This window comes from Erithacus rubecula (assembly GCF_903797595.1).
Source record: "Erithacus rubecula genome assembly, chromosome: 9".
Classification (NCBI taxonomy): Eukaryota; Metazoa; Chordata; class Aves; order Passeriformes; family Muscicapidae; genus Erithacus; species Erithacus rubecula.
In genome coordinates this window covers 2,814,929-2,832,087 of record NC_136660.1, presented here as the reverse complement: position 1 = coordinate 2,832,087, position 17,159 = coordinate 2,814,929, and the positions used below count along the sequence as shown (strand labels likewise).

Below are 17,159 nucleotides of genomic sequence, written 5' to 3'. Positions count from 1 at the left end.
TCAATTCAAACACATCATCCCTTGTGAGATGGAAAAATTTCCAAGGGAGAGCACAGAAAGTCTGCAGACAAACAGGTTGTATTGCTCTGTGTTGAGGCACCTCTTCAGAAATGCCACTTATTTTTTGTCTGTGCTTGTCAGCCTGTGCTTGAGATTTTGTTTGTTCCTCCCCTTCCCCAAAGGGGACAGCATGCTGATCTCCAGTGGAATTCTCCTGGCTTTCTGAACCTGTTGCCTCATTCACCACTGCTCTGACTGGGACATGCTGGGGCTGTGAGCAGGTGAGTGTTGTCACTTGGTGCTGATGCTGCAAAGCCTCCAGCTCCTCCAAAGCCTCCGTTTAATCTCCTGCTTGGAGCTCTCCTTGTGCTGCAGTCAGCTGCTGGACACCAATTCCCAGCACTGGATTGTCTGTCAGCATGATCCAAGGAGGCAGAGCCCAGTGGTGCTCAGCCTGTTCACACCCTTCCTGGATGGCATCTTGGGGTGGATAAACATCTTCCACCCAGGAGAAACAGCAGAGGAGGGATTGCTGGCATCCCACCCTCAGCACGGACCACGCAGCAGGAACCACACTGAGCTCATCCACAGCCGTAGGCTCCTGCAGCTGGGAGCCTCTTCCTCCCAGCCTCTCAGAAGTTGCTAATTTCTGTGTTTGTTCCAGATATGGATAACAGGACCCTCCCTCAGCTCCCTGCTGAGGGCAGCAGGGTTTGTGAGGCAGATTGTCACAGGCTAATGACATTACACGGCGCTGCTCGCCTGCGGCGCTGAGTCACCGGGGACAGTTTTGTGCTGTTGATCTATAATAGCCCAGCCCTAAGGCACTGCTTTCTGGGGCTGGAGTTCACAGCACAGCTCCCCACAGTCCAGAGAGGTGTGTGTGTGTGTGTGTGTGTGTGTGTGTGTGTGTGTGTGTGTACACATCCATTTTATCTCATGGTATCACTGCTTGTTAGTGGGAATTTTTAATTGCAAGGCATCACAGCGAGTTGTTGCTCCCTCGGCGTTTCCAAAGCACTCAGCAGAGCTGCTTGGACTTTTTATACATTCAGGATGGGTCTTTTTTTGGCTGACTACTGTAAACAACGTAAGGCTTTCAAAACTGATCAATAATCCTGGTGGTAGTGGCAAAATCCAGGCCAAGGCAGCGTGAATGCGTGCCAGAGATTACGTGAAGGAAGTTTTAAATACCTCTGACTCCCTTCCTTTCCGTGGACATACTTTTTCCTCCCACTTCCCAATGCTTCTCCAGCTGAATCCATTAATATTTCTCATGCTTGTTGAGCCCGTGACAGGTGATTTAAAAGCCCCAGTTTGCGTTGGCACCTCTGCTCTTCATAACCAGAGCTGAAACACATCGCTGCTGTCCTTATGTGGATTAGCTGTGATTTATTGCTGTTGTTCCCAGGCTGGAACACAGAGGTGCTGTCTCATTCCAGGAGGGAATGTCTGTGGGAAGCCAGCCCCCCGAGGAGGACAGCTTGACAAACACCCGCGCTTGGGAACACGACATCGTTTAGGCGCCTCTTTTAACTTCTTCATTGAGGAGTCATCCTCCTCCTTGCCTCAGCAAAACCTACTTCACAGGCTTGAAAAGGGGAAGAGAACTGGCAGAGAGGGTTTGATCTGTTGCTCTGCCTTTGATAAGGAAGTTGTTGTGGTTTAGGGGTTGAAGTTTGTACGAGCAGTTTTGGCTCGGGTTTGCAAGGAGCGAGCGGTTTGATGTGTGATTCCAACTCTCCCAAAACAAGTTTTCAAGCTCTTGTTTTCCTTCAGAAAATGATTGTCTCATCCCAGGCGAGTTCTGCTGGGTAATTTGTGGGTAATGGAGGGGAACAGACCTCAGAGGAAGAAGGGTTTCCAGCATCTGAACAGAATTGTCTTAAATGGTAGAAAAGGTGGTGTCAGAAATGACAGTGGTGCTGCTGGCTTTTCCTGGCTGAGGATAAATGACTCTGAGGGGAGAAATGGAGGAAAACTTACTTTTTGGGAGCTACCACTGGCATGGCAGGGCTGCCTGCCTTTCATTATGACCTGGGTGGTGTGTCCTTGGACCCAGTCCCCAGGATGAGAGAGGAGCACTTGGCCCAATGGTAATTTGCAAGCTGACCTGTGAAATGTGGGTTATCCATCATCCAGTTCTCTCCTTCTCTTGGGAACTCATGGCTTTTGGGGAGGGCAGTGTGGCTGTAGTCTGTGCCATCCCCACAAATCCTGGGATGCTGCTGCTGCCACTCTGCAGGCACCAGCTCTGTCCCCACGGGAGATGCAGCCATCCTCGCTGAGCATTTCCCAAACCTTTGTCTGTGCCTTGAAAGGCAGGGCACATCCCTGGAGTGTTTACTTGGAGGTGCTGGGTCTGGGGTTAAAAGTTAACAGTGCTCTTTCCTTATTCCATTCTAATTCAATTTGGGAAGGCAGCAGGGAGACAGAGGGCACTTAGTCCTCTAAGTGCTATTCCCTTGGTGGGAGTTAGTAGCTTGCACTGCATGTGTGGTGTTGATTCTGTAAGCTGACCTTTACCTCCATCAGGTTCATTCTCATCTATAATACTTAAAAAAAAAACAACCCTAACCTCCATCCTCTTATTTATTCCGTGGGCATTGAGGACATAAATCCTTTGGCATGTTTGGATTTATAGAATTACTGTGCTTTTGCTGAGCCTCGTGTCCCACTCCAATCAAATGACACGGCTCTGTGGGCAATTGCATTTCTCCTCCCCTGCCTCCCTCCTGCCTGCTCCTGATCCACATCTCCTCGTGTTCCCTGCAGCCTTTTCAGGGAAAGGTGGGCCCTTGGCAGTGTAGGAAAGGACAGGAAGGGGAATTAGCCAGTCTTTGGGTTATCAGTGATTGCTTCTGAAGGGTAACAACCTCCAGGTACCTTCTTTCCTGGTGCAGAATTGCTAAGATGCTTTCCCAGGAGGCATTTCATCAGCTGTGCTCCAGGGCTCCTCTAAAACCAGAGCGTTTCCGTGGTGGCTGGGGAGAGGGGGGAGTTAAAAATATCTTTCTTGGCTCTGCTTGGCTTCTCCTCAAGATAAATAGAAGTGAAAGTCAAAAGCAGAGGCTTGGCTCTCTGCAATCTCTTCCCGAGTCCCCAGGGACAGGATGCTTTCGTGATGGGAAGCCACTTCCTGGTGTTTCAGAGGTCTTGGAGGATTCCTGGTGTTTCAAGAGGTGTTGGAGGATGATGTTTGAGAGGCCTCTGTCCACACTGCCTGGGGCAGGTCTCAGATGTGCAGTGATCTCCGTGCCTGGAGTCAGGTGCCTTCTGTCCTGGGAAGCCTCAGGGAGCACAGGAGCATCAGTGAGAAGCCAGCCTGAAACAAGAGCAGAAAAAAGTGTCTGTGGTTGTCCTCTAAATCTTGTAGCATGTTTACCCTCAGAAAGTACAGCCACATTACCAAAAATCAATAGTTCTAGCAGCGTTCCTCCCTGGGAAACACACAGCTGCTCGAACACACGGGAGGTGGTGAATCTTAGAAAAGCCAAGGGAATACAAAGTGCTTTGGTACAATGGCTTTGCTGCACTTTTAGCAGTGTACAAATGGAGGGCCCTTGACCTGGGCAGTGTCTTCTGGGGCTTCCCAATCATCCTTCTGCTGTGACATGCCTGAGGCTGTGTGAGGCAAGAGGGGCTCAGGGAGGGTTTGTCTCTTTAACTAGTTTTTGCTTTGAAGTGCCTGTGTTTAGTAAGAACAGGTTGTGGTGTGCAGCAATAGCATAAACAAAACTCTTCCTTTGATTATTTTGTGGAAAGGTTTGACTTCTAGTGCTGCTGATGAGTCTGCACATCCCAGCATTTAATTTGTTTTCTTCATAGAATCCTGGAATGGTTTGTGTTGGAAGGGGCCTTAAACTCCACCTCGTTCCATCCTCTTGCCATGGGCAGGGACACCTTAGACACGAGTGCTCCAAGTGCCATCTAACCTGGTCTTGGACACTTCAGGGACTTGGCAGCCACAGCTTCTCTGGGCACCCTGTGCCAGGCCCTCCCCACCTCACAGGGAGGAGCTTCTTCCTAATGTCAGAATCATGCTCCAGCAGTGGGAAGCCATTCTTCTTTGTCCCATGACTCCTTGTCCAAAGTCCCTGTCCAGCTCCCTTGGTGCCCCTTTAGGTGCTGGGGTGTCCTCTTCAAGCCCCAAGCTCCCTGCTTGCCAGCACACCTACCACTCCCTCTGTTAGGAATCAAGAGAGGTGATTTCTGTTTTTCCAGGGTGGAGAGTGCTGTGTGATGGAAAGGAGTGACAGTGTGAGCAGCCACTGTGACAGGGACAGGTGTTAAGGTTTGGGGTGAGTGGGCACAGTGGCAGAGCACTGCAGGGAGCCCCAGAGAGCAGGAAACTATCCTTCCTTCTGAGGCCAGCCAAAACAAAAAGAGAAAGGTGACCAACCCCTTTTTACTGCCATCTCTTATTAATGAGACATTTTATCCTAAGTCCTCCAACGTGAGCGACGTAGGCTTTTGGGAACATAATTAATCTTTCTTGTATAAATCTTTAATTGTATGAAATGGAGTTTGTGTGGCTGTCATCATTTCTCTTCCTCTCTTCTCCTCCTCTCCCAGTTTGAGATGCTTCCTTAGCACGGCTTCTTTTCTGCAGGCTGCTCTTCTTTGGGGCAGTCACTCCCCATGGAGCCACCACTCACAGTGTCCCTTGAGGCCACGCTGCTGCCCTGGGGTCTTTTGCTCTGCCCCAAGACAGGCAGGGAATCACTTTCCCTATGGCTCTTTTCCTTTGTGGAGTCACAGCAAACCCAGGAATTGTCCTGGAAAAAAACAAAAAAACCTAGCTGGTTTCCTTTGGAAAAAAAGGGTATTTACGAAACAGAATACTCTTGGGAGAACCAACAAAAGAGCAGTTGTGCCCAAATCAGTGCCAGGCAGAGCCAAATGCCTCTTTGGAGGAGGTGAAGTGCAGCCTTTCAGATGCTAAGTAGTTATTTAGGATTTCAGTCATTCCCTCTGTGGAGGAATTGATGCACCATTGGCTCCGGGAGGTTTAATGTGTTGGCTTTTCTTCTTGCCTTCTGTAAGGGCAGGAAGGGCTGTGGAACTGTCTCGAGCCCACGCCTGCAGGGACAGAGAGAAAATTGATAGGAGACAGATGGAATGGAGATTTTGGAGATCTCCAAGGTGGGGAGAAGTCGCTGCTCAGGTTCTCAGTGACTCACAGCTCCCCGGTTAAACAGAGCTTCCAAATTAGCATCTGCACCGAGAAGCTTTTCCTGAGGCACAGCTGATGTTCCCAGGTAGAGCAATTTCCTGCTGCTTAATGGAACGGGAGGAGCACTTTACGCTTGGACACGATGCTTTTCCAGCAATAACTTCTTGTAAGAAATTCTGATGTCATTTTTTTGGTCTGCTTCGGGGATTGGATTAGCGGGCAGGGACACACCCCCCGGGCGCCGGACTTGGCTTGCTTTCCTTCATTTGCACTCAAGTCTTTGCCGAACAAAGACGGATTTGTTGAACAAAGCGGGGTCAGTGCTGGGATGAGGAGCCTTGTGCCTCCAGTTAGAATTAGGACTGAGCTGTAGCTGTTAAGTCCTGTATCCTGTGGCCCGGATTGGTGCAAACCTTCTGGCCTCAAACCTTGCTCCTGCAGAGCCTGAGCCACCCGGGGGTGGTGCCTCCAGAGCAGTGGACAGCCTCTCCATGCTCCCTCAGTGACACAGGCAGCAAAACAGGGGAGGTTTGAGCAGCTGCTGTTGTAGATAAAAAGAGTTAAAGTGCAGTCTTTAGTGGGAAAAATAACGTAAAGAACACTTTGGTTTAAAGGCAAAACCAATCTGTGAGCAGAGGCTTTTGACAGGGCCAGCTCCTGTGAGAGAGCCACGGGCCAGCTGCAGGCTCCATTTCTCTGGTGCCCTTCAAGTGTTTTTTTTTTCTTCTTTCTTTCAGCTCTTTGAGAATTTCCACTTCGGGGAGGTGCAGCTGGACTCGGTGCTTCTCTCCCAGAGGTTCTCCTCGGATGCCTCTGGCTACTATGCAACATCTGGGCAGCTGTGCTTCTCTTGAGCGGGTCTGCTGTGTGCATGATCCCTCACTGAAAGGTTTTATGGACATGAATCTCCAATGGGAACCTGGGAACTCCAAGCTGGGATGCTTCATGACTCCTCCAAAGCATGGGAACTATGGCATTTCCCTGCAGCTTTTCCCACTGCCCTCCCCTTGGGGGTTGTCGGGGTCTTTCCTCCTCCTTTCCTCAAAATGTCACAAAGTTGCCTCTGTGATGCCTGTGGATTGCTGATTTTCCAAGAAAACAGCTAGAGCTGGGGCTTTTGGGTGTTTAAACGTGGCTTTTTTTTCAGAAGAAGGAAGTTTGTTCTTAAAATAAGTATTTAAAATCCAGGAGTGCTTCCCCAGAGCACGATTTAACGATATTGAGGTCAGGCATTGCTTGGATCTCCAGCAGCGTGCCTGTGTGATGTAGATCTCCAAATAAATTAATTCCCTTCAAAAGCAAAGTGTTTATCTCCTGTTGCATTGATAGTTTCTGTAATTAAACTTCCAGCACAGCACATAACTATGATAATAAGAAAGCACTGATGGTTAGAGCTCTTTCCAGTGACCGTTTAGGAGCATGTCAAAAAACATATGCCTTGTAGGTGGTTTCTCCATTAAAAGCAGCACCAAGCTCTTTGATTCCATTGTGAATCCTTCAGAGATCTCAAGACAACGTTGCTTTTTCCTGTAAATCTTCACATTTGGTAAAAATAGCGACACAGGATTTCAACTTGCCCTAGGATGAACGCTTTGAAAAATGGAAGGTGCTGGTGCTTGGGTGTTTTGTAACAAAACAGGTGCTGCTGCCCATTCCTAATTGCTTCCATGGATATGGAATTGTGCTGTGGAAGAGGTGGGGAGTGTCTCAGCCAGGGGTAGGGGTGCTCCAGCAGAACCCACATGTCCTGGTGATCATTTCTAAGAGGTCTTAAACCTATATCCTCCCTCCACAGTGAGCTGGCTGTTTGGCCATGCACAAACAGCAGTGGGAGTCATTCAGGAACTGGGATTGCTTTTCTTTTTCCTCCTAATGTGCCGCTGTTTGTGTTTCCCAGACCAAATTGCCTGTCTGCTTTTAAGCCTGCCTGTCAGGCAATCAAATCATCTTGGGTGCCCTTGCTTGTACCCAGCCACAGCCTGAGCTGTTTGTGTCCTTTTCCTTGGCTCCAGAATGCCTTTGTGCTCTCTGAAAGCCAGCCTTCCAAACGGTTCCCTCGGGGAACAGAGCACCAGCACACACTCACAGGGAGGTGCTGAGAGCACTTAACACCAGTTGCTGTCATCCTCCTGCCAGCCTGAAGAGGTACTTGGCAAATCTCTTCGGAACAGACCCGGGAGCTGCTCACGCAGCCACCAGGAAAGGGGAGATGCACCTTGGGAAGCTTCTGCTTGATGAGTTTTTAACGACTCTTACCAAACAAATTTTTGACAATTGGAGCATACTTCTCTTCCCACTTGTGTCAACATATTTTAGTGACAATTCTTTTGGAAGTTGGTTGAATTTCACTGGTATGCAGCTTATCCCACTGCTTTAGCCTGGCACAGCAAAGTTCATTTCACACCTCCTTCCCCAGGCAGAATTAAGGATTCTCATCTTTTCTTTGTCGTCACTGGGGTTTGCTGGCAGTTATCCTTCCCCTCCTGAGCGTCCTGGCAGGAAGAAGAGAAGCTGGATGTGTGCTGTGGCATCCCCAGCTGAAGCTGTGAGTGAGTTGCAGCTGGGGTGAGTTGTAACTTGTTGCCTACCCTGATTTCCCCCTGCTGAGAAGAGGGGAAAATCCAAAAGCAAAACCTTGAGATAGGGGTGGGAGTCTTCCCTGGAGTCCTAAAATGCTGTGCTGAGATGGCCGAGGAATGGGGACTGCAGTGTAAGCATCACAGGAAGAGGGGTTGGAGGATGGCAGATGCAGGGATACAGGCTGCAGGATGAGGTGTGGGATTGGGGTGCAGTAGGGGCTGGGAATGCAGGATGGGGAATACAGGTTGGAGATGTGGAAGGAATGGGGATTGCACAATGGATACATGGTAAAACTGAGGGATGTGGGATACTGGGTGGGGATGTGAGATGGGGACTTCACAGGGACCAGGGATGCTGGATGAAGGATGTAGGATGAGGGATGCAGGACAGAGATGTGTCAGGGATGCAGGATGAGAATATGGCAGGGACCAATGGATGCAGTACATTGGATATGGGATGGAGACTGGGCAGGATGGGGGCTGCAGAATGGAGATGTGATGGGGATGGGGTATGCAGGATGGGGACACGGTATGGACCAGGGATGAGGGGTGCAGGGTAGGGGAGTGGCAGGCGATGCAGGATGGGGGATGTGGAATGGGGGTGTGTCAGGGGATGCAAAATGGGGAGCGCAGGATGGGGACGCGGTAGGGACCGGTAGTGCAGGACGAGAACTTCAGGATGGGGGTGTGGCAGGGATGCGGGACGAGGGACGCGGGTGCAGGATGGGGACAGAAGGGTGCCGTGCCGTGCCGCGCCGCGCCGCGCCGTGCCGGGCTCCCCCGCCCCGGTGCCGGCGCGCAGGTGCGGCGGGCGCGGCGGAGGCCCCGCCCCCGCCCTACCGCCGGTGCCGCCCGGTGCCGCCCCGCGGCCGCACTCGCCGGCGGCGCCTCCCCGTGCGCACCGCACCGCTCCGCACCGCGCCCGCTCCCCCCGGCGCTGCGGCAGCATGCGGGGCTGCGGCGGGCGCCGCGCCCTGCTGGCCCTGCTGGCCCTGCTCCTGCCCGCCGCCGCCGCCGGCCCCGGGCCCGCCGCCGGCCCCGCCACCGGCCCCGGGCCCGCCGCGGCGGGCGAGAGCCCCGGTAATTTCATGGAGGACGAGCAGTGGCTCTCGTCCATCTCCCAGTACGGCGGCAGGATCAAGCACTGGAACCGCTTCCGAGACGTGAGTCCGCGCCGGCAGCGGGGCGGGAGGGACGGGACGCGCTGCCGGGCACCGGGAGCCCCCTCCCCGCGCTCCCCGCGCTCCCCGCCCCGCCGCTGCGGCTGCCGCAGCGCGACCCTCCCCGGCCCCGGCCCCATCCCGGGGATGCTCGGCGGTGCCTGCATCCCGCCGCGACCGTGGGCGGCTGCCGGCCCCGGTACCCGGGGGATGCTCACCGGCTCCGGCAGCGCCGCCGCCTCCCTGCCCGACGCCAAAGCTGCGCGGCTTATGCCGGTGCTTCCACGGCCAGGGCTTAACGCCAAAGCGACCCTCTCCGGTGACCGCGGGTGCTGTCCCCTGCACCCTCTCCCGTGCCCCCACATGGGGGCCCGCTGCGGGGACTGCGCCGTGGCCCGAAACCCTCGGTGACAGCCCAGCCCGAACAGGGCAGGAGCATCCCGCTCCCCCGGAGCCCCAGCGGTGTCCCCGGAGCTCTGCGCGGTGCCGCAGCCGGGGCCGGCGCTGCCTCCGCGGGGTGGTGACCCCTGGGGATGGGGGGATGCGAGGCAGGGAGGATGAGGATGCAGGCACTGCACACCTGGCACACCGAGCTCAGGATCCTGTCACACCTCGGTGATACGCAGCCTCGATAGCATTTAGCTCCATCCCTTAATTTTACGGGGCAGTCGGGGTTTTTCCTGGGCTCGTTTTACACCTTCAGGGTGGGGGACATGGTGCTGCAGCCCCGTCCTAGGGAGACCCAGGACACCTGCAGCAGCCGGGCGGGGAGGGGGCACACCTCGAGCCGCCCCCCCACCCCGAGCCAGCCCCTCGGGTCTTTGTTCAGATGCACACTCGGGTTCACCTTGGCAGCGAGGATGGGATGGATGGATGGATGGATGGATGGATGGATGGATGGATGGATGGATGGATGGATGGATGGATGGATGGATGGATGGGATGGAGGGATGGATGGCTGGCAGCAAGGGAGATGTGCCCACCGCAGGGCAGGGAGGGGGGCACCACTGCCGAAATAAACCAGTTAGGGGGGCAGAGCACGGCTGAGGGTGCAAAGGTGTGAATTCCTCCCCCTGGAGACTCCTGCCCGCATTACCCCCGCTGGCCAACGAGAGCACTGGGCACCTGGGACCTCGGATGGCTACGGGTGCTCCAGGGGACGTGCTTCCATGGCACTGAGCATCCCCGGGGGGTTCAGGGCCGAGCCATCCCCATCCCCGGGCGCTGGCAGCACACGTGGGGCCCTCCCTGCATTGGCACGGCTGCCGCGCTGGGGAGACTGCAGCCCTGCTGGCGGCGAGCTTGGATTAATAAGCAAATCCATGGATTTGTGGGGTTTTCGGCTGAGCAGCGCCGGTGGGGGGGGGTGCACGGGGAGGAGGCCGGCGGCCGCAGGGAGCTGCCGGGCGCCGCAGTGTTACCGGTCACGGCACGGGAACGCGGCTATCGATTGCCGTGCAAACACCGCCGTGCTGGAGCAAGGCATCCCCTCCAGAGCTGCCCCCCGTGCCGCTGCTTCCAGCTGCCGTCCCAAACCCTGCCCACCCTCCCCGGGACGGCTGGGATGCTCCTGCCGTATGGCAAAGCCCACCCTGGAGCATCCCGTGGGGCGGGCGATGCTGCCTGCTGGGAGTGTTTGAGTCCCTGCTACTCGCCCACACCCCCGGGATGCTTTCGGGGTCCTATGGGAGCAGTTCTACCTCCCCAGGCAGCGACATCCATCTTGGCCCACTCCTTCTGGGCTCACGATGGAAGAATCAGGGTGGCAGCACCATGGGGATCCTCTGAGGTCCCTCACTGGGCTCCCAAGGGGCTTCCTCCACCCGATGCCATTTCCATCCCTATTCCCTGGCTTTCCCAGCTGCCTGGTGGGGGAAGGCTTTATATCCTGTGTAAAGACTCTCCAGGATTACAGATCTAGAGCCAGAGATGGGGGTGCACGTTGGTGCTCGGTGCCAGTGATATCCAGGGCTGGTGGCGAGAGCTTTGGGCACTGAAAGGTCGAGGTGTCCCACTGGAGTGCCGGTCCCTGTGGGTTGGGGCTGAGAGCAGGGCTTGGGGCTGTCCCAGGGCTGACCGTGGGCACACTCCCTCTCTCTCTCTCTCTTTTTTTCTTTCTCTTTTTTCTCGGTGCCGGCTGGGCCGTCTCGCTGCCGTGCTGCCAGGAGGTGGAGGTGAGCCTCGAGGGGCTGCCGAGGGGGTGACACCCCGTTTGTGGGGGGAGGCTGCTCCCCGTTCCTGCTCCCTGCCCTCCCAGGGGGTGTGTGCAGCGGGAGCCCCTCCGGGCCGGTGGCCCCGAGCCGGGTGATGGCACACCCGGCCCGGTGTCACCTTTCCCAGCACCTGCACTCATGCAGGCTCTCCCCAATTCGTAGGATGACTACATCAAGAGCTGGGAGGACAACCAGCCCGGGGATGAAGGTACCGCTGAGATGGGGTAGAGGGCTCGGTGCCAGTCAGTACTGGGGGTGGGGGGGGGGAGGGTAATGTGTGTCGTACTCTCCACTTGCATCCCCGAGCTTTTCCCTTCCGGCTGGGAGCGATGGTGGGGTCGGTGCGACCCGGGAAGCAGCAGCTGGTGCCGAGCCGGCTGCCCAGCTGCATCCTGAATGGCGCTTTGTGCCGGGCCGGCTGCTGGCCAGCGCTGCCGGGGCTCCCCTGGGGCGTCCCCGCCTTCCCCAGCCCCTCTCTGCCCCCCCAGCCCTGGATACCACCAAGGATCCCTGCCAGAAGGTGAAGTGCAGCCGGCACAAGGTGTGCGTGGCGCAGGGCTACCAGCGCGCCATGTGCATCAGCCGCAAGAAGCTGGAGCACAGGTAGGAGCGCGGGGGGGCGGCAGGAGGAAGGGGGGGCCGAGGCGGGGGCTCAGCACCCTCTCACCCCGTGCAGGATCAAGCCGCTGGGCCCCAAGGCGCACGGGGGCTGCAAGCCCTGCCACGCCGCCCCGGTGGCCGCCGTCTGCGGCTCCGACGGCCACACCTACAGCTCGGCGGTAAGGACAGCGGCACGGGCCGCGGGGACGGGACCCTGTGCCCCGTGTCCCCCCGCCGACGTCCCGCTGCCGCCCCGCAGTGCAAGCTGGAGCAGCAGGCGTGCCTGGCCAGCAAGCAGCTGACGGTGCGGTGCGAGGGGCAGTGCCCCTGCCCGACCCCGCACAGCCCTGCCGGCGACAGCAAACAAGGTGAGTGCGGTGCCGGGCACCGGGGCACCGTCCCCGAGCTCTGCCCGGCCTGACGCTGCCCCGCTGGACCCCCCAGAACTGTGCACCGGGCAGGATTTGGCCGACCTGGGTGACCGCCTGCGCGACTGGTTCCAGCTGCTGCGTGAGAACGCCAAGCAGAACGGCTCGGGCGGGCTCCCCGCCAGCCCCGCCACCGGTACGTGTCCCCAGCACGCAGGGAGGGGACGTGGGGCGCTGTCCCTTTGGGGGCCGGGAGCCACGGGCTTCATCCCGCCCCGCAGCGCTGGAGAGGAGCGTGGCTGCCACCTGCAAGGAGGCGGTGGGGTGGATGTTCGCCCGGCTGGACACGAGCGGGGATCTCTTCCTGGAGGCGGCCGAGCTGGCCGCGATCAACCTGGACAAGTACGAGGTGTGCATCCGCGCCTTCTTCAACTCCTGCGACACCTCCAAGGACGGCCGTGTCTCCGCTGCCGAGTGGTGCTTCTGCTTCTGGAGGGAAAGTGCGTCAGGGCAGGGCGGAGCTGCGGGGACACGGCGGGGTCGGGAGGATGCGCCCCGCGGGGTTTGGGGCTCCTGTGCTGAGGGATTCATGCCGTGGATTGGGGAAGCCGTGCTGTGGGATTGGGGTCGTACATCACGGGGTTTTGGGGGATCCATGCTGTGAGGGATGTACATCGTGGGGTTGGAGCTGGGAGTGGGGGATGTGCGTCATGGGGTCATAAGGAACCCGTGCTGTGTGTGTGGGAGGGATGAACATCATGGAGCAATCCTTGCTGTGGGTTTGGGGTGTTCATGGGATGTTTGCCTTTAGGGGGAGAGGTACACCACAGGGTTGGGGGAGCTGGAAACCATGGATGCGTGCTGTGGGTCATGGGGAAGCACATCTTTGGTTTAGGGGGATGTGCACAGCATGGGGCCAGGGGGATGGATACACACTATAGGGCTGGGGAGATGCACTCCACGGGCCAGGGTGGGTGCACGCCGTGGGGATGGATGCTGTGGGGTCTGCAGGGATGTACTCCATGGTGCTGGGGGATCGCACTCTGGAGTTCTGGGGGATGCACACCACAGGGATGGGGTGCACACAGTGTGGGGGTTGCCCACCATGCCCACCCTAAGAGCAGCATGTGGCGTTGCTGCAGAGCCGCCCTGTCTCAGGGAGCTGGAGAAGATCCAGATCCAAGAAGCAACCAAAAAAAAGCTGGGTGAGTGGGACGCCCCAGGGCCCTTTCCTGAAGCAATGTCCCGCGCAGCCGGGCCGGGATGAGGATGGGGAGCTCCTCTGGGGGGACTTCGGCACTGCACGTATTTTGGGGGGTGGGGGGGCCATCGCTTCCCTGCAGGCACCTTCATCCCCAGCTGCGATGAGGATGGCTACTACCGGCGGGCACAGTGCGAGCCGGGCGGCGGCGAGTGCTGGTGCGTGGACCAGCACGGGGCCGAGCTGACGGGCACCCGCGGCCACGGCAGCCCCGACTGCGGTGAGAGCTGCGGGGAGAGCCCGCCTGGGGACGGGGCTGCAGCCCCGGCACCGCCCCTGAACCTCTGCCCCTCGCCTTCCTTAGACGAAGCAACGGGGTTTTCGGGCGACTTCGGCAGCAGCGTGGGCTGGGAGGACGAGGAGGAGAAGGAGCCGGAGGAGGCGGGCGAGGAAGGCGAGGAAGAGGAGGGAGAAGCGGGCGAGGGCGACGACGGCGGCTACATCTGGTAGAGGAGCAGGAGAGCCCGGTGGGCGGCACGGCCGGGAGGCAGCCCCCCAGCCGGGGGTCCCCGTGAGCCCCCCGCTGCCGGTGTGGCATGGGGTGGGTGCTCCCCCCCTCCGGTCCCGTGTGGGACGGGGCAATGGGGCGCTCGCCCGGGGAGGGGGCGAGCGGGGGCGGGGGGGCCGCTCTTGTGCGAATTTGAGCTTTTTTTTTTTTTTTTTTTTTTTTTTTTTGGGTAGAGCCTTGTAGGCCTAGTGTGCTGCTGCGTGGTCTTCAACCGGGCAAATGGCGCTAATAAAAGTGGGAAAAAAAAGGAAAAAAAAAAAACAAAACCAAAACCAACAAACCCCCTTACAGATAAACTGCCCCCTCCCTTCCTCCCCGCATCCCTCCTCATGTTGTGCTTGCGTGGCTGCCCCGGCCCCCGGCGTTGTGTAGCGGCTGTGAAATAAATACCCCGTGCTGTGTCAAACACTCGCCAGCCCGTTCCTCCCCCAGCGCCCCCCCGTGCCCCCCCTGCGCCCCCGCTGGGGTGTCCTGGGGAGGGGGTGGTGCTGTGCCCTCCAGTGAGTGGGCACTGCTGGGCTGGGGAGTGGGTTGGGATAGGAGTCAGTGCCCTGGGTTTGGTTCCTGCACTCTGCTGCCATCAAGCTGGAGCTCCCCAGGGGTATGTCCCCTCCACAGCTTCTGACCCTGTCCAGGACCCCAAACCCTTTCCACGGGGTCCAGAGCCATAGAAAGACTCAGAACAGCCCTCCCACCTCATGCTTTACCCCAACCCCAAACAAAACCCCAATCCAATTCTACTCATGACCCAGAATATCCCTTACAGGACCAACCTGCCTCCCCAACCCAACCCACAGCCACTCAGCACCACTGGACACCAGGGCCTCAACTCACAGCATTTATGGCCCCAGGGAGAAAATAAAACGATAACACAGACCCCAAACCTCCCCAATTTGGGGTTGTCAGCAGCTGTCAAAGACATTGTGCCGTATCCCCTGCCCCAGGGTGCTCCACCGGCTCTGCGGAGTCCAGGTGCTCGGGGCCGAGATCGGACGTGGCAGCCCCATCCCTGGCACCTCTGTCCCCGGCACAACCCCCCCGGGAGGGGGGTCAGAGCTTGCTGGGGGGCTCCGGCCGCTGCTGGAGCTGCCAGGTGGCCCGCACCCCCTCACCCACCCGGTTGAGCCCGGCGAAGGCGTCGGGGTCGCCGGTGCGGCGGTAGCGCGCCACGAGGGGCTGCAGGACGCTGATGGGGATGCAGAAGTTGAGGTGCGGGTAGGTGGCCCCCGCACCGGTGTCCCGCGTGTTGCTGGTCACGATTCCTGGCGGGAAGACAGCGATCTGTCACTGGGTCTGGCCGGGGGACACCCATGGGACCCTCCACCCAGCCCGGCTTACCCATGAGGCATCCGCTGCGGGAGGAGACGAGGGGGCCGCCGCTGGAGCCGCCGTGGACGGCACAGGTGGTTTGCAGCATGACGGGGCGCCCGGCCACCGCCACCACGGCCGAGAGCACCCCGGCTGTCACCGAGGGGCCGCACGCCCGCCCCAGCGCCCCGAAGCCCACCACGCTCACCTCCTCTCCTGGGATGGCAGAGGCAGGAGGTGGGTGAAAGGGGAGAGACAGCCCCTACCCCACACCCTGTGTCCTCCCATCGCTTACCTGGGAGGAAGGTGTCAGCCAGGCACGGCGGGACGAAGCCTGGCACGCTCTCCTCCAGCTCCACCACGGCCACGTCGAAGGGGGACGACTCCTCTGTGGCGAACACCACACGTCCTCTGAACGCGGCGGCATCCCTAAGGGCAAGGTCAACGAGATGTCATGGCGGGGACACGCAGGGTGCGGGGATTAAGGTGGGCGAGGGCACAGCCGCACTCACTGGCCAGGGCCGGCCGCCGGTGTCACATGGAGCGGGGTTCTGGCCTCCACGACGTGCCGGCAGGTGAGGAGCATCCTCGGTGCCAGCAGCACCCCGGAGCCCCAGGTCGCCCCGCATTCCACCAGCGCCGTCCAGCCCAGCGGGTCCTGCCCGCCGCTCGCCGGCACCGCGGCCACCCAGGCCGGCACCGGCGGCACGGCGATCCCGGCTTCGCCCAGCACACCGGCGCTGCTGCGCAGGACGGCGGCGAGCGAGCAGAGCAGCGTGAGCCCGACCCACTCGGCGCCCTTCCAGCAGAGGGAGGCGGCGATCACGGCCACCACGCGCGGCCCCTGGGGCGAGGGCACGAAGGCGGCGCCGCCCTCGGTGCCGGGCAGGCAGCGGGCATCGGTGAGCACCAGGGCGTTCTCCTCGCCCGCCAGGTTGCTGACCACGCCGCGGCTCAGCGTGTTGAGGAAGAGCTCGGGGCACAGGTCTCCGAACGGGGAGCCGCAGGCCAGCAGCGCCTGCCCCTTGCGCAGGCAGCCGGCGCTGGCCCGCGCCGCCCAGCCGCCCTCGGCCGCGTCCAGCCCGGGCACCCGCAGCCAGGCGAACCAGGGCAGCGCCCGCGGCTCGGTGCCCTCCTCGCCCTCGGCCCCGAACCGCCAGCGCTCCGCCCGCCCGAGCCCGCGCTCCAGCGCCCGCCGGAACGCCGCGCACGGCACCAGCGCCAGCAGCCGCGCCTCCAGCTCCCGCAGCGCGCCCGCCTCGCCGCCCAGCACCACGCTGAGCCGCGGGCACGGCCGCAGCGCGCCGGGCGGCAGCGCGTCGGGCCGCGCCCAGGCGGCGGAGCCGGCGCGCAGGAACGGCGAGAAGACGGCGGCGTGGCACAGCACCAGCGCGGGGCGGCGGCTCAGCACCAGCCCGCTGCAGCCGCCATGGCCGCCGCCGTCCGCGCCCCGCACCCCGCACCGCGCAGCACGGCGGGGCCGCCGCCATCGCCGCCGCCGCCGCCGCGCCCCGCCCCGCGCGCCCATTGGCTGCGGCCCCGCCCCGCGCGCTCCCCATTGGCTGCGGCGCGGCGCGCACGTGGCGGGCACGCCCCCCGCGGGGCCCTCACGGGCGGCGCGCGGCCCCCGGCCCGGAGCGGCTCCTCGATCCCCGCTATCCCCGGATATCAGGGATGCCTGGCTCCGAGCCCTCCCTCGATCCCCGCTATCCCCGGATATCAGGGATGCCTGGCTCCGAGCCCTCCCTCGATCCCCGCTATCCCCGGGCATCAGGGATGCCTGGCTCCGAGCCCTCCCTCGATCCCCGCTATCCCCGGGCATCAGGGATGCCTGGCCCGGAGCCCTCCCTCGATCCCCGCTATCCCTGGGAGAATCAGGACCGCAGCCGCCCCGCTTCCCCTCGGGACACCGGCCCAAGCCCGGACACCCCAAGGCCACTCTCGCTTCTTTTCTCACCCGCAGCAAACGAGTACCAAACCTGTATT

The 17,159-nt window shown here is 59.9% G+C and overlaps 3 protein-coding genes across 6 annotated transcripts in view; 2 read left to right on the top strand and 1 right to left on the bottom strand.

Moving 5' to 3' along the window:
- The window catches only part of ASCC1 (activating signal cointegrator 1 complex subunit 1), a 35,143-nt gene extending 28,664 nt beyond the window's left edge, over nt 1-6,479 (top strand). For all 4 annotated transcript variants that reach the window (XM_079312146.1, XM_079312147.1, XM_079312148.1 and 1 more), the window contains one exon: nt 5,914-6,479. In XM_079312146.1, the coding sequence (XP_079168272.1) occupies nt 5,914-6,030 (117 nt within the window). In that variant the 3' untranslated portion in view covers nt 6,031-6,479. The remainder of the gene's footprint in view (nt 1-5,913) is intronic.
- SPOCK2 (SPARC (osteonectin), cwcv and kazal like domains proteoglycan 2) overlaps nt 1-14,271 on the top strand; it is a 163,308-nt gene extending 149,037 nt beyond the window's left edge. The window contains exons 2-11 of the mRNA XM_079312153.1: nt 8,602-8,918; nt 11,291-11,336; nt 11,617-11,731; nt 11,805-11,907; nt 11,988-12,096; nt 12,173-12,292; nt 12,378-12,596; nt 13,239-13,301; nt 13,440-13,577; nt 13,662-14,271. Coding sequence (XP_079168279.1) covers nt 8,703-8,918; nt 11,291-11,336; nt 11,617-11,731; nt 11,805-11,907; nt 11,988-12,096; nt 12,173-12,292; nt 12,378-12,596; nt 13,239-13,301; nt 13,440-13,577; nt 13,662-13,807 — 1,275 coding nt within the window. The 5' untranslated portion in view covers nt 8,602-8,702 and the 3' untranslated portion in view covers nt 13,808-14,271. The remainder of the gene's footprint in view (nt 1-8,601; nt 8,919-11,290; nt 11,337-11,616; nt 11,732-11,804; nt 11,908-11,987; nt 12,097-12,172; nt 12,293-12,377; nt 12,597-13,238; nt 13,302-13,439; nt 13,578-13,661) is intronic.
- A 418-nt stretch (nt 14,272-14,689) lies between these two features.
- On the bottom strand, nt 14,690-16,663 carry TYSND1 (trypsin like peroxisomal matrix peptidase 1; the record flags this gene model as incomplete). The annotated part of the gene is given in 5 exon segments (XM_079312135.1): nt 14,690-15,127; nt 15,204-15,389; nt 15,469-15,602; nt 15,686-16,629; nt 16,631-16,663. Coding segments are annotated over 5 exon segments (1,509 nt in total). The 3' UTR covers nt 14,690-14,915.
- Nucleotides 16,664-17,159: the final 496 nt, after the last annotated feature.